The sequence below is a fragment of the Monodon monoceros genome, unplaced genomic scaffold (genome assembly GCF_005190385.1).
Source record: "Monodon monoceros isolate NGI ecotype Baffin Bay Population unplaced genomic scaffold, NGI_Narwhal_1 Super_Scaffold_11, whole genome shotgun sequence".
In the NCBI taxonomy this organism is placed as follows: Eukaryota; Metazoa; Chordata; class Mammalia; order Artiodactyla; family Monodontidae; genus Monodon; species Monodon monoceros.
Genome location: NW_021703767.1, coordinates 132434481 through 132448220, shown reverse-complemented (window position 1 = coordinate 132448220; position 13740 = coordinate 132434481). Strand labels below are relative to the sequence as shown.

Here is a 13740-nt window from a genome sequence, read left to right as displayed (position 1 = left end):
CCTAATTTATCCCTCCCCCATCTTTCCCCTTTGGTAACCATAAATTTGTTTTCTGTGTCTGTGAGTCTGTTTCTGTTTTGTAAATAAGTTCACTTGTATCATTTTTTTAGATTCCATATATAAGTGATATATTTGTCTTACTCTGACTTAACGTCACTTAGTATGATCATCTCTAGGTCCACCCATGTTGCTGCAGATGGCATTATTTTATTCTCTTTTATGGCCGAGTAGTATTCCATTGTATATGTGTACCACTTCTTCTTTATCCATCCATCTGTGGACATTTATGTTGCTTCCATGTCTTGGCAATTGTAAATAGTGCTGCAATGAACGTAGGGGTGCATGTATTTTTTGAATTAGAGTTTTATCTAGGTATATACCCAGGAGTGGGATTGCTAGATCACATGGTAGCTCTATTTTTAGCTTTTTAAGGAAACTCCATACTGTTCTCCATAGTGGCTGTACCCATTTACATTCCCACCAACAGTGTAGGAGGGTTCCCTTTTCTCCACACCCTCTCCAGCATTTGTTATTTGTAGACTTTTTGATGATGGTCATTCTGACTGGTGTGAAATGGTGCCTCATTGTAGTTTTGATTTGCATTTCTCTAATAAGTAGTGATGTTGAGCATCTCTCATGTGCCTATTGGCAATCTGTATATCTTCTTTGGAGAAATGTCTATTTAGGTCTTCTGCCCATTTTTTGATTGGGTTGTTTGTTTTTTTGTTGTTGAGCTGTATGATTGTTTGTGTATTTTGGAAATTAATCCCTAGTTGACTGCATCATTTGCAAATATTTTCTCCCATTCTGTAGGTTGTCTTTTTGTTTTGTTTATGGTTTCCTTCGCTGTGCAAAAGCTTATTAGTTTGATTAAGTCCCATTTGTTTATTTTTGCTTTTATTTCTATTGCCTTGGGAGACTGACCTAAGAAAACATTGCTACAATTTATGTCAGAGAGTGTTTCGTGGGGCCACGTTGGAAATTTTCATTTTCAGTTGTCACAGTGGCTGAGGTGAGAGGTTTCCCACAAAGAGTGGGGCGGAATCATACATGAAGAGTGGTTCCATGTCCCACATGACTCTGAAATGTCACATGGATAATACATACCCTGTATAATTATCTCATCCTAGAAACTAATTCTCTTTGACATCAAATTTGTTGAACAGTTGTAGTATGAAACTGAGTTTTCTGAGACTACAACTGCTGAGTAATGACTGTGCTTTGTTTGGTTGGGATTTTACCCAGTGTTTTTCATCATTTGAGAAAATCACATCGCACAGCGGGCACGTCACTTGAAGCATTTGTGTTGCCTCTACTGCACCTTGTGTTCGTAACTGTTACATTCACTGCGGTTTCACATATAGGTGCAAGCATCTAACTACATCATCATGTTTCCTGATGTGCTAATGCCTGACCACTTATAGTCAAAATATGCATTTTTGTATCATAAATCACTTTTCTGAGAGTTCTCTTTTATATTATATTCAGAGCATTATATTGATTTTTTAATTGTATAGGTATGTTGTATTATTTATGAATTTCATTTTAGGATAACAAAGGTGTCTTTAAAAATATTCCTTACCAATGGGGGCATTGCGTCTGAGGGTGCTGAGGACCATTGGCCCTGCTAGTGGATGCTCCTCTGCTGGGTGTGAGGGTGTGGGTGTGCTCAGGGCGGTGATTCCCGGGGCGCTGGAGCTGACACAAGCTGCCCCACACCGGGTGCCTTCTGGGGAGCACCTGCTGGTTGCCTGATGTGTGAGGCAAGTCCTGGATCCCAGGGTGGAAAGAGAAGGCTAGCACTGTCCCCTGGGAGACAAGACTGAAAACTGGGTTCAGGGCAAGAGGAGCGCAGGGGGTGGGGGGAAACCTGCCCATGTTCTGTGAGATCAGAGGTTTGGAGAAAGGGTGGAGATGGAGGTACCATCACGAGACCAAAACTGGGAGCTGGAAAATTACAGCTTTGGGCGATTATGGATCTCACTGCTATGAATGTTCTAGTACATGTGTTGGGTGAGCACGTACTCACTTTTCCATCGGTAAACACCTAGGAGTGAGTTGCTGAGCTATCGTATGTGCCTATATTCAGCTTTAGTAGACAATGACGGGAGTTTTCCAAAGAGGTTGAAGCAATTTCCACTCCCACCAGCCAATGCATGAGCCTGAATAGGAGCCCTATTCAGCAGCATAACGACGACAAGCAATGACCAGGAAGCCCCTCACAGACACTGTGTAGAGCCAAAGAAGGACACAAGAATTCACGTTCATATAAAGTTCAAATACAGGCACAAGGACTCCCCAGGGCTAGCAGCCAGGGCGGTGTACAGGGAGCAGTGCAGAGACTGGACAGGAGCCGAAAGGGCTTCTAGAGGCCAGGGAGTTCTGTGTCTCCACCCAAGTGCTGGCTTCTAGGGTGTGTCCCCTTTGCAGGAATCCAGTGGGCTGTACACTTAGGACCCGTGTCCTTCCTGCCAGGTACACTTCAACACTGAACATGTACTAACACTGAACACGGGCATGTGACAAGGAAGCTGTAAGTATCCAGGGTCCTCTCTTCATCTCCTCACACCTGTGTCTGGAGACATTAAACCTTAGCTCTCCAGTGAGCATGGGTGACCTCGAATGTCTGTGTAGAGTCTGGAGTCAAATCTATGTTTGAAATCCTGGCTCTGGGTCTGATCAGCGCTGCCCCCAGCCCTGCTGCCTCCCCCCTCAGAACAGTTCCTTCTGGGCACAGCATCAAGGGTATTAACAGACACTGCCTTCTCCCCAACTGTTGGGGGTACCTTATGAGTAAGTTTGAACTTGGCATTCCTTGTCCCATCTACAGAGTGACCAGTCAGTGTCTGGAGAAGCAGCCCTGGACCTCGTGATGGTCACAGCGGCCACACCATCTGTTCATTTATCCAGTGAAAGCAGGGGAGGGCTAGATCAGGTACAGGCAGGAGGTGTGCTCACACCCAACAGCCTGGAAATGAGACTTGAAAATGAGGTGTAGTCTTCCCGGGTGTGGTGGACACCCAGAGGCCCTAGCACTGACCCCACGCTAATGAGCATTGTTTTCTTTGAACAGCCCTTCCCGGCCTGGATCAGAAGAAGCGTGGCGGCCACAGAGCATGCTGCCTGCTGACGCCCCCGCCACCCCCTCTGTTCCCACCACCGTTCTTCAGAGGGGGCCAAAGTCCGGTGAGTAGCTTTGGGCTCATGAGAGAGCAGAAATGCAGGTCCCAGGGCCACCACACAGCTCACCTTCTCCCCCACTGCTCAGTGGGAGTCTGTCCGGAGGGATCTAGCTCTCTGCCCTCACGTGGTACGCGGAGCCCAGATTGGACATTTAGCTGTTTCTGGTACGTGTCTGTTCTCCCACCGCCTTAAACAAGTGATGAAGGGAAATGCTTCTCAGCAGGGAATTGGACTTGGCAAGATGTCCCATCCTCTCAAAAACATTGAGGTGAATTTATAACTTTCTGGGCTCCTATCAGTGGCTCGGACATGGAATTTTCCTTTCTGTCTTTCTTCTCCCCAAGTGCTTGTGAAATTCCCTTCCGCAGCCCGAACTGAACTTACACCATATCCATGAGGTGACACAGGAAACCGTCCTGTGAGAGGGAACGGAAGTGGGGAGAGAGGAAAAGGTGAGGAAAGAGCAGGGTCGGAGAAGCTGACCTAGAAGATAGCTGGCCAGGGCATTTCAGGGATTTGAGATGCTCAGATCTTTCCAGAACCTCTTAGACCTGTACCCTCCAGTACAGTAACCACTGGCCGTACGTGACCAGCTCCAGTTGAGATGTGCTGAGTGTAAAATACACACTGGATGCATTTTATAAGAATGTAAAATATCTCAGTAATTTTTTTACATTGAATATACATTGAAATAATAATACTTGGGATATACTGGGTAAGATAAAATACTTATTAAAATTAATTTCACTTGTTTCCTTTTACCTTTTTTATGTGGCTACCAGGAAATTTTGAACTATATAGGATGTCTCGCATTGGTGGCTCACATTATATTTCTCTTGGACGGTGCTGTCCTGGACATTGGATAAAAGGCCCCTGAGTGAGCTTCCTAACTCCGTCCGAGAGGTCATTACCTCTCTGTAATCCATTCAAACCAGGTTCGTCTCAGAGCAGATGAGAGAATGGAAACTGGGGACCCAGAGGTCGCCTTCTTGAGACGCCCACTAGGTGTCAGGGAAACGCCAGCCTCAGGGGCTGGGCTATAGAACAGGTCTGTGTCCAGGAGGTAACCATTCTTCTGTCCTCCAAGTCTGACCTGTAACCTGTGTCGCTTTGCCTTGAAGCTTCTCTCCCCAGACATGAAGAATCTCGTCCTGGAACTGGAGACCACACGGCCCCCATGCGTGCAAGGGTCGCTCAGCTCCCCCGGGCCTCCGGGGCCCCAGGTCGGTGCATCCCCCAGGCCCTACCCCGCTGTCCTCTGTTCAGAGCAGGGATGCCCTCTGGGCAGAGCTGCCCGTTTTCAGGTGACATGAGGTTGTCTTCCTGCCCTGGAGGAACCACATGGACAGAACACTGGTTCATCTCTGGGGGATTCTGCCTCCCAGCCTTGATGTCCTCCTCCACACATTGGGGATAATAACTTCCCTTGCAGTACTGGATTTGGGAGGTGACCAAGTGAGCTGCTTGGTCGCTTGGGCACCCCCAAAGTGGTGATAATGGGTGTGGTTATTATTATAGTTATCGCCAGACAAACATTTGATGACAATGTGACCCCACCAGTGGACCCAGAGGTACCTGCATTCAGTCTAGAAAAATGGAGGTAACAGGGAACTTGTTACCCTGAGCTCAGTTTGGCCCCCAGATACTGGCACCACGTAGCTCACCTCTCCCCACCAAAGCTCAAGTAAGAGTGAGAAGCAGGCAAAATGCTAGAGAAAGGATTTTCTAGGCAGACAAAGAGTACCCTCCAGAGACCCTGTCTCACGGACTCCTAGCCCCTCTGGCCGGCCTGGGAGAGGGGGTCCATCGAGGAGGAACATCCCTCAGCCTGGGGTCTGGGCCTGCCATGGGGATGGGAAAGAGGAATTATGTCACCCTTCCTGGGGAACCCCTCCTGTGGCTTTCCATCATGGGAAGAAGACCAGACAAACTCCTCACCCTGGGAGCAAAGCCCACACGCGGGGACCCGTTATCTCCTGCATCACCTCAAACGACCACCACTGCCCACTCAATGCAGCCACAGTGCACCTGTTGAGTCCTCAAGCACCCGAAGCTTGCTCCAGCCTTAGGGCCCTGAGGCTTGTGGCTCCGGCTGTTTGGCACTTTCTGCCTTCTGATTTTCACCATGGCCAGCTCCTTTGTCCCTCAGCACTCAGTGTGCCCGCCACCTCCTCAGACACATCTGCTCGACCACTCCGCCTGCAGTACCCTCCCCGTCACTCTCCACGCAATGACCTATTTTCTTTCTCGGCAGAGTTTTCTCACGTTGTTATGGTTTTCTTATTTTTTGTTCCTGGCTCCTTGGTCTCCCCTCCATAAATTGTCAGCTCTATGGCTGGGGTTGGCAAACTATGGCCAGGGGTCCAATCTGGCTTTTTTTTGTAGTTAAATATTATCGTCTCTGGCTGCTTTTGCACTAACGGGTAGAGTTGAGTAGTTGTGACAGAATTGCTATATCAGAGCCAAAGCCTAAGATACTTCCTATCTGGCTTCTTACAGAACCAGTAAACTGACCCCTGGTCTTGCGAGCAGGGACATTGTCTACCTTGCTCATGCTGTGTGCCCAGCCCACACCAGTGCCCGGGGTGTAGAGCTTCCCCATCAATATTTGTTGAATGCAATGAGGAAAACAGGTGGACCAGAGCTGCCACAGAGGGGCAGGGGAGTCCGCATAAAGGCATGGTGGGCACCCGAGGGTCAGCTCTGGGGGGATTTCTATCTTCCCAGCCTTGAAGTCCATGCTGACAGCAGGTGATAGCACATGAGAAATGATGTTGAAAGCTCAGCCTCCCTGCACTGGTGGGGGCTGGGCACACAGCCCTGTCTCAAATCTCAGAGACAGAGTTTTGGGTGAAGTAGAAGAGGACAGCTTTATTACTTTGCCAGGCAAAGGGGGCCACAGTGGGCTAATGCCCTCAGAACTGTGTGTCCCAACCCCAGAGGACTGGATGAAGAGTTTTATAACAGTGGTTCAAGGGTGGGGTCTTTGACAAGATTAGGGTGTGAGCAGGGCCTGCCCTCCTTCAACCGCATCTCCTCACCTTGATGAGCTTCTCTGGTCCCTTTAATCTTGCCTCAGGTGGTCTCCTGGCTGCTCGTCCTTTGTTCAAATCCACCCTTTGGAACTCAGGGAAGGTCATAGAGGCTGGAGTCTTGCCTACAAGAAACAGGGGACAGTAAGGCCAGGCAAGCTCTTAGAGGAAAACATAGGCAGAACACACTATGACATAAATCACAGCAAGATCCTTTTTGACCCCCTTCCTAGAGAAATGGAAATAAAACCAAAAATAAGCAAATGGGACCTAATGAAACTTCAAAGCTTTTGCACAGCAAAGGGAACCATAAACAAGACCAAAAGACAACCCTCAGAATGGGAGAAAATATTTGCATATGAAGCAACTGACAAAGGATTAATCTCCAAAATATACAAGCAGCTCATACAGCTCAATATCAAAGAAACAAACAACCCAATCCAAAAATGGGCAGAAAACCTAAACAGACATTTCTGCAAAGAAGATATACAGACTGCCAACAAACACATGAAACGATGCTCAACATCACTAATCATTAGAGAAATGCAAATCAAAACTACAATGAGATATCATCTCACACCAGTCAGAATGGCCGTCATCAAAAAATCTACAAACAATAAATGCTGGAGAGGGTGTGGAGAAAAGGAAACCCTCTAGCACTGTTGGTTGGAATGTAAAGTGATACAGCCACTATGGAGAACAGTATGGAGGTTCCTTAGAAAACTACAAATAGAACTACCAGCAATCCCACTACTGGGCATATACCCTGAGAAAACCATAATTCAAAAAGAGTCATGTACCACAATGTTCATTGCAGCTCTATTTACAATAGCCAGGACATGGAAGCAACCTAAGTGCCCATCGACAGATGAACAGATAAAGAAGATGTGGCACATATATACAATGGAATATTACTCAGCCATAAAAAGAAATGAAATTGAGCTATTTGTGGTGAGGTGGAAGGACCTACAGTCTGTCATACAGAGTGAAATAAGTCAGAAAGAGAAAAATAAAATGAATACTGTATGCTAACACATATATATGGAATCTAAAAAAAAAGAAAAGGTTCTGAAGAACCTAGGGGCAGGACAGGAATAAAGATGCAGACGTAGAGAATAGACTTAAGGACATGGGGAGGGGGAAGGGTAAGCTGGGACGAAGTGAGAGAGTGGCATGGACTCCCGTGGCCGGGCCGTGGGACAAAAACGCACTCTTCACATCTTAAAACAGAAGACTTTTGCTGTACCTGGTACCCATAGATCCACCATGGGAATTTCTGTGTCAGCTGCTCCTGCGAGCAAAGCCTAACTTCTGCCTTGTCTGGGCCCCAGGGAAACTTGGTAAGAGCAGCTGAAAAGACGTGAGAGGTGGTGCAGCATCTCGTTGTCAGCAAATAGCATATCTTCACGTCTCTTTAGCTGCTCTCACCAAGCACTTAGGATGTTTCGGGCAACCCAAGAATTCCAGGGAGAAAATGAAAATCACAGAGAGTAGGTGTGTGACCATTCATTACAATGGTGCTGCTGGAAACAGCCTGGAGAAAGCAAGAAGAGGGGGCCTAGGGAGGAGGGTCCTGGGCTGGAGAGTGTGGAGTGTCCTTCCTGCCGTGTCTGGAGCCCTGAATCTGCAGAGAGAAGGAGGCTGCTGAGGAGCTAGGGCCCAAGGAGCCCCTCCCGGCCTTGGCTTCCTCCCACCGGCCTGCCTTGGGCTCATGCATGCTTTCTTCACTTCTTATCTTGATTGTGTAGGGCCCGCCTGGGCTTCCCGGCAAGACAGGACCAAGGGGAGAAAAGGTACGAACCACCTGTGTCTTCACCCCACCTCTCCTTGGTAGTTCCAGCCTGTTTTCTGGGGGCGCCACTGAGGGTTTGCAAGTTCAGATTTCAAAGCACGTGCTAATCCTGCCTTAAGTGCGTGAGGATGGGCTCCGGGGTGACTGGGCTGCTGAAGGTGTGGGACCCCGCCGGTGCATCTGGGGGCGCCCCCTGACGTGGCGGGGGTGCTGTGAACCGCCAGGTGACCAAGCCGCATGGGCATGCCCGCTCATCAGCCCTGCTAAGCCCTCTGATTCCAGAACTTTTCCTCCAAAGCAGCCTCTGCTTACCTGTCTTCTCCATCCACAGGGGGAGCTTGGCCGACCGGGAAGGAAGGTATGGTCCATGCTGTTCTGTCAGCATTACGCGGGCAGCTGTGCTCGGTGTGCATGAGTGTGCGCACTCCTAGGGGTGGGGACCAGCCACACACCTCCGCGGCCCTGATACCCAGATGGCTGATGACAGCGCTGCCACCCTGATGAGGACAGTAGTGACTGGCATTTGGACTTCTGCCAGAGGCTGCCAAGCCTGGCCAGATTTCCCCCAGCCTCACACCACCTCATCCTGCCATCCATCAGAGAAACCCTCCAAGGCCTCAGCCAGCGGCACCAAATGACTCTCACTGTCAATTTGATTAAAGCGGAATAAAGTGTCAGACAGAAACAAATGGCTTTGCTTTAAGGCCCAGCTGAAATAAGTGGGAGTTACTTCAGGTCACAGGGACTCAGTAAACCAAACACATGTTATTAAGGTTCTCATTAGTGTCAGGAAGGAGTCAACCCCCTGCCGCTTGCTGTAGTCAATGGATGCTGGCACTGAAATTGTAGGTCTTGGTGATATAGAAGAAGGTTCAAAATTTTGGCCAAGAAAGATGCCTATGGTTCTAAATATAAATTACTATTTTCCCCGTTAAATGTTTTATTCAAATACTTTCACTATTTTCACTATAAGGCCTCAAACAGACCTTTGTAAGGCAAAGTTCCAACCCTTTAAGGCACAGCTGACCACTCCAGTCAAGGCCCAGCGGTCGACTGAAGTGCTGGGCTGAGAGTATTCTGCCATCGTCTCCATGCTCAGGACTAACAAGGGCCGTGATTGATTAGTGATGTCTGCCGTGGATGAGGAAGGCAGGAGCAGGAACTAGTACACATGCCAGTGCCTGTGATGTCTGGGTAGGGGCTGAGCCTTCCACATCTCCAGCTTGGCTAACTGAAATTAGCCAGTGGGTGCAGAGGTCAACATAGACCCCAAGTTGCTGCTCCCATGCTCTCTTGCAGGGCTTACTCTTCCGTAGCTCCTTGGCTTATGTTGGGTTCCCTAGACACAGACATAGAGATGGTCCATGCCATGTGCAAGTGAATTAATGATTAAGGGAGCTCTCTCCAGAGGAGCCTGAGGGGAGGGGAGACCCAGATGGGGCAGGGAAAGAAACCCAGCGTGGGGTGGTATCAGATGACATCCAACTTCAGTCTGATCCCTAGGGGAGCTCTGGAGTGTGAATGGCACCAGAGAATTTGTCCTGCCTTACCTTGATGTAAGGGGGCTGGGCTGTTGGCTGCCGGAAGGGGAGGTACATCCATTGCTGGGCAGCTCCAATTGCCCCCGGCAAACCCACACTTGCAGGTTGTAAGAAGGAAAGTGTTGGCACAGCAAGGAAGGTAGCCCCTGGGAAATGGGCATGCTGAGCAGGGGGGAAAGACCCTGAGGGAGTACCCCCAGCATCTGCTGCTGCTCTCCAAACATAATCCTCTCCCCCCTACACTGCCTCCTTGGGGAGAACCTATGGGAATGCAGGGGACATTTGGGTGGATGGGTAGAGATGATAACGATCGAAGAACCAAGAAGTTTAGAATCCCTTCCCTACCACCTTCCATTTCTTGAATAGAAAAATCTTGTGTGTCGACATAATGTGACACCAAGGGCTTTAACTCATACCCGAGTGGCCCAACTTTCTAGGCCATCAGTCTTTGGAGGGTGGGGATGAGGGTCCTGGGGCCATGCTTGGAGGCCCCATACTCCCCTCTAGGCCACAGAGATAAATGTGTGTTTTTAGAGGGAGGGAAACAAACCCAGTTGTCCTGACTTTTGTTCTCTGTCTTTGAAGGGCAGACCCGGCCCCCCAGGTGTTCCTGGCATGCCTGGGCCTGTTGGCTGGCCCGGCCCTGAAGGCCCCAGGGTAAGTGTGGAAGCTCTCAGGGCTCCAGTGGCATCAGAACTGGAGGGGAGAAGATGGCGGCTCCCCAGGCCCCTGGCACATAGTCGGTGAAACTCACTTCCTCCAGATGGGGAGGAAGGAGAGAGCCTGAGGACTGACCCGAGGTCCCTAAACACTTCCTCCTTTGCTTGGACAGCAAGACCTTGGTCAGTCCCACAGCTCAGCTTCTGTGAGAGGAGAAACGAAGGGCTGCCACCTCTTTCCCAGGGGCCCGGTCCTCCTTTGTCCTGAGAGTTAGTGTGCAATTCTTTGGTTCCCTGAGATGACGCAAGAGGGGCTTGTGCCTGGGAAGCTGTTGGCCTGTCATGCAGGGGGTGGAGGGTGAGGGCATGGGAGTCGGGGGCTGGAACAACGGAAATCCTATATTCACAGAGGGATTGCCAAATGCTGGTGAAATCCCCGTCCTCAGACAGGTTAGGAAAAGCTAATACATCCACACCCATGTCTTTTTACACACTTTGGTCATAGACTATTGGGTGCAGAGGCCACGACTCCGAAATTTGACCTGCAGAAGTCAGGGGTGAGCAGGTGAATGTCACTGTCTGCTCTGACTCACTTATTGGCTGTATTTATTCTGAGAATAGAAAATTGTTCCCAGTCCTCTTAGGAAAAGTCCCAAGGATATTTCTTGAAAAATCCACTGTATAGAGCTGAGCCGTCCAATATGGCATCCACTAGCCACATGTGGCCACTGAACCCTTGAAACATGCCTAGTGCCACTAAGGAACTGAATCTTTAATTTTAATGAATTTAAGTTTGAATTTAAAAACCTGTACTCAATTCAGTTAGTTGAAAATATATAAGTATTTTGGAGTAAATTGAGTATGTGAATCTGCTTTTTTAACTATAAATTTTTTGAAATCTAAATACAGATCAAGTATTTTAGACGAAAATTTAGCACCTGAATTGAGATGTGATTTAAATGTAAAATACACAACAGATTTCAAATATTTATTATGAAAAATGGATTGTAAACCTCTCATGAATAATTTTTACATTGATGGCATGTTTAAAATGATAATTAGATTAAATTAATTAGGGTAAATAAAATATGTTGTTAAAGTTAATTCCATCTGTTTAGTTTTACTTTTAATGTGACTTCTAAAAAAAGTTTAATATTAAGCATGTGGTTCACCTTATATTTCTACCATTTATCACTGGTTAAAATTTTTCAGCACAAAGGGCACTGAAAGTTCCAACTGTAAACCATTCTGAGGGGTAACAGATCCCACCCATGAATCCTAGTCCCCAGCCTCTGTAGTATACACCCAGAGGCTGATGTTCACTCTGCTTGGCTGCAAACGTAGGGTAAGAGTATATGGAAACATCAGAAAGGCCCTCACTATGCAAAGAGTAGAGCAGATGTAGTTTTTTGGGGGTGCGGATACCTTGTCCTTTGAGGCCCCAGTGCCTGCATGCTCTCTCCCCCTCCCTTTCCCAGCCTTCTCTGGGAGAAGATCAAACATCGATTTACAACATGTTAGTGAGCATTTAGTTTGAAGATCTGCTCTACCTTGGACAATTTCATTCTATGTTTCATGTCAAATACCAGAATGAAGTGTGGAGTCTGTAGTCTTGGGCCCCTGGGAGCCAGCAAGGGAGGATTTGGGGTCCTCAGATTCACAGGCCAGCCCCAGTGTCCCCAGTTCTATCCTGATCTTACCCACGCCTTTCCTGGTTCAGTTTCTCTAGGAAATGTCACTGTAGGTCTTTTTTCCCCCTTCTTCTGATTCCCACAGGGTGAAAAAGGTGACCTGGGGATGATGGGCTTGCCAGGGTCAAGAGGACCAATGGGCTCCAAGGTCAGTGTGTTGGTCCAGATAGATTTTTCCAGGCCTTCTTACTAAGGCTCTGGAGCAGCTGATGCCTATAAAGTGGGGACTGTGTGGCTGCCGTCCTGGGCTGGGGATTGTCACAGATATTGGAGAGCCCCTTGACAGAGTGTGCTTATCTTTACCAGCCCTTTGGGGGACATCATGTCCTGGGACACAGGGGCAGAGGGATGCCATTCCTGCCGTTATCTTGGGCAGCGAGGGTCAAGCCCCTGGACAACAAAGCAGATGGAAACCTTTGTTCGGACCTTTGGGAGAGTAAGAAAAGCAGTGTTCTTTTTAGCCCTGGTTTAAACACAACCCTCAGGGACATCTTTGTATTTACTGCTGCAACTCCCCCACGCCCCCAAAAAAACGTGCAGCCCAATGTGGAGACACATCTCACCACCACATACAGGGATGGCTTCTACTCTTGCACCAAACCCAAAGGTCCTACAGGGCTGATTGTCAATTCACCTTCTGCTTTCTTTTAGGGCTACCCTGGATCCAGAGGGGAAAAGGTTGGTGCTTGTCTCTGATGGCTCCCCAGAGCCTGGTCTGGGCTGTTGGGTCTGGGGTCAGTGATGAGCAGAGGATGGGCCCAGGGGTCACTTTAGTCAGCGACTGCAGCCACCACTCCTAGATATTACCCTGTCCTTTGTCAGGGGGCTGCGAGACAGGAGTGAGGGGCCTCCTAGCCAGGGCACGTGGGTTAGGGAGGAGCTCCCGGAGGAGGTGGAAACCCCTCAGGCGGGGCAGTGAGAGCTGAAAGTTGTGCCAGGTGCAGCGTGAACACAGCTGACATGGGGTGCTGCACAAAAATGGCAGATGTGTTCTTAGAGCAAGCTTCTACCACACAACCTTCTTGTCTGTCAAAAACGGAGCAAAACCCAAAAAACCCAGCCAGACCCTGGGGACAAATTTCCTAGAGGATAAGAGAAAATCTGGGACCCGGAATTTTCTGTGCGTTGTCCTTTATTAGTGTAGAGGTCTTTGAGGTCAAAATAGAAGTTTATCTCACAAAGCATGCCTTCCCTGGGCCAGTCTCCTAACCTCTGAACCTGTTTCTTTGCCTGGGAAGTGAGGGTGCTGACCTATGGAGCTTTCAGTTTGAAATGCTCCAGTTCCCCCTCCCCCCCCAGTGGAGTTAACTCATTGACTCTCTCCTGTGGTTTCCTCCTAGGGATCCAGAGGTGAAAGGGGTGACTTGGGTCCCAAAGGAGAAAAGGTAATGGGCAGTGGCAGCCCCTGCCCACCCCCATCTGGCAGGCTGACTGGCTGAATGAATGAATGGCTGACTGACTGACTGACTGTCAGAATGACTAACCAACTGACTATCTGACTGACTAGCTGGCTGGCTGACTGGCTGACTGGCTGTTTGTCTGACTGACTGACTGATCGACCAACTGACTGACTGGCTGACTGGCTGACCGGCTGGCTGACTGAGTGGCTGACTGGCTGGCTGACTGACTGGTTGTCTGTCTGACTGACTGGCTATCTGACTGACTGACTGACTGACCGACTGTCTGACTGTCTGACTGACTGGCTGGCTGACTGACTGTCTGACTGTCTGACTGGCTGGCTGGCTGGCTGACTGACCGACTGGCTGACTGACCAACTGGCTGACTGGCTGACTGACTGACTGACTGGCTGACTGGCTGGCTGACTGACTGGCTGACTGACTG

The 13740-nt window shown here is 48.9% G+C and overlaps 1 protein-coding gene across 1 annotated transcript in view; it reads left to right on the top strand.

Moving 5' to 3' along the window:
- COLQ (collagen like tail subunit of asymmetric acetylcholinesterase) overlaps window positions 1-13740 on the top strand; it is a 43305-nt gene that overhangs the window by 9114 nt on the left and 20451 nt on the right. Inside the window, exons 2-9 of the mRNA XM_029213750.1 lie at window positions 3074-3186; window positions 4305-4406; window positions 7964-8008; window positions 8339-8365; window positions 10134-10205; window positions 11984-12046; window positions 12550-12576; window positions 13239-13283. Coding sequence (XP_029069583.1) covers window positions 3074-3186; window positions 4305-4406; window positions 7964-8008; window positions 8339-8365; window positions 10134-10205; window positions 11984-12046; window positions 12550-12576; window positions 13239-13283 — 494 coding nt within the window. The remainder of the gene's footprint in view (window positions 1-3073; window positions 3187-4304; window positions 4407-7963; window positions 8009-8338; window positions 8366-10133; window positions 10206-11983; window positions 12047-12549; window positions 12577-13238; window positions 13284-13740) is intronic.